Source organism: Gossypium raimondii, chromosome 5 (assembly GCF_025698545.1).
Source record: "Gossypium raimondii isolate GPD5lz chromosome 5, ASM2569854v1, whole genome shotgun sequence".
NCBI lineage: Eukaryota > Viridiplantae > Streptophyta > Magnoliopsida > Malvales > Malvaceae > Gossypium > Gossypium raimondii.
This window is the reverse complement of record NC_068569.1, coordinates 26,905,427-26,906,733: the sequence shown is the minus strand read 5'-3', so window position 1 is coordinate 26,906,733 and position 1,307 is coordinate 26,905,427. Positions and strand designations below refer to the sequence as shown.

General features: G+C 36.9%; 1 protein-coding gene across 1 annotated transcript; it reads left to right on the top strand.

The window, feature by feature from the left end:
- Positions 1–225: 225 nt before the first annotated feature.
- On the top strand, positions 226–1,017 carry LOC105771179 (uncharacterized). The gene is made up of 2 exons (XM_012592592.2): positions 226–525; positions 623–1,017. The coding sequence occupies exons 1-2, from the start codon at positions 247–249 to the stop codon at positions 794–796; spliced, it is 453 nt and encodes a 150-aa protein (XP_012448046.1). The 5' UTR covers positions 226–246; the 3' UTR covers positions 797–1,017.
- Positions 1,018–1,307: the final 290 nt, after the last annotated feature.

Sequence of the window (1,307 nt, the reverse complement as noted above, 5' to 3'; positions counted from 1 at the left end):
ATCAAAAAATCCAAATACGTTAAAAGATATTTCTTCAATTGATAAATTTTTTTAGTTAGAAGTGAAAAGACAAATCAAGAATAGGAATAAAAAAAAGTTTTGATATGAATGCAGTCTACAAATTTCATGCGCATAAACATTGTTGTTATGGACAATGCATGCATGGTGTAAACTAGTATATAAGTAGGTGTGTATTGCAATATTTGAAGCATAACACAACCAAACCATAGCACATAGATAGCTACCATGGCTGCTTCTCAGAAAAATGCTCAACAAACCACAAACGGCAAGCTTTCGAACTCTTCCAGCGAAGCTCTAACCTTGACTGACAAGAAAGTTTGGCAAGGCTCTCATTATGCGGATTTCCCAGAAATAATTGAAGATGGAGATGCGAGAGAGTTTACACATGAATCAGTGACTGATGATGCTGATAGTCATGGTTCAGTTGCTGGTCTTGTGTACAGGCGACGTGATGGAACTAAGTGGGTTGTTGCCTGGAGCAACCCTCTAGATGAGAATAGCAAGGTATATATTGCACTCGATTCAATCTTATCATTAATTAACTAGTTAGAATGGGTATACATAATCATTTAATCTATGATTAATTGCATGCATGCTGCAGGTCTATACTGATATCCAAAGGCAACCTGTTCACTGGGGGCAAATCAAAACCGACCTTGAGAAAAGAGGAAAACCAAAATTCAAAGTTACAAAGTTTGGGTACGTTGCATCTATTGAAATTGATGCCGGGAGCCGTTCACCCACAATGAAGGCATCATTTGGGTTAGAGGCTTAACTGCCTTTGCTTCTTCATCAAGCTATGCTGGTAATTATGGCTATCAAAATTAAATAATAAGGGGCTGCCTGCTGCTGCATCACCTGTACTACAATTATAATAAAAAAATTTGATAGCCGGTACAACTATTAGAAAGTGTGTAGGCCTTCACAATCATGTCAGTGCCATGTATATATACATGGTTGTCTATTTGTATAATATTATGGAAAAATAAAACAGAATGGCCTTTACTATTTTATCTTTTGACTCAACTTATAGTTTATGTTTTCTCCAACATACTTGATTGGTAAAAGTCAGAAATGGTCAAGGCATCTGTTATACATTCCACCTGACGCCTTGACAATACAGACGTCACCAATAGCTTAAATCAAATCATCAATGCCAACAACTTTCTTGTAGAATCTATAGCCAATGGAGCTAATAGCAACCCAAAAGAAAACAGGACAACTTTTTCGGTGAGATATCTAATCTCGTAGTACAGCATGGTTGAGGTTAAGGCTTTGACGGTTGT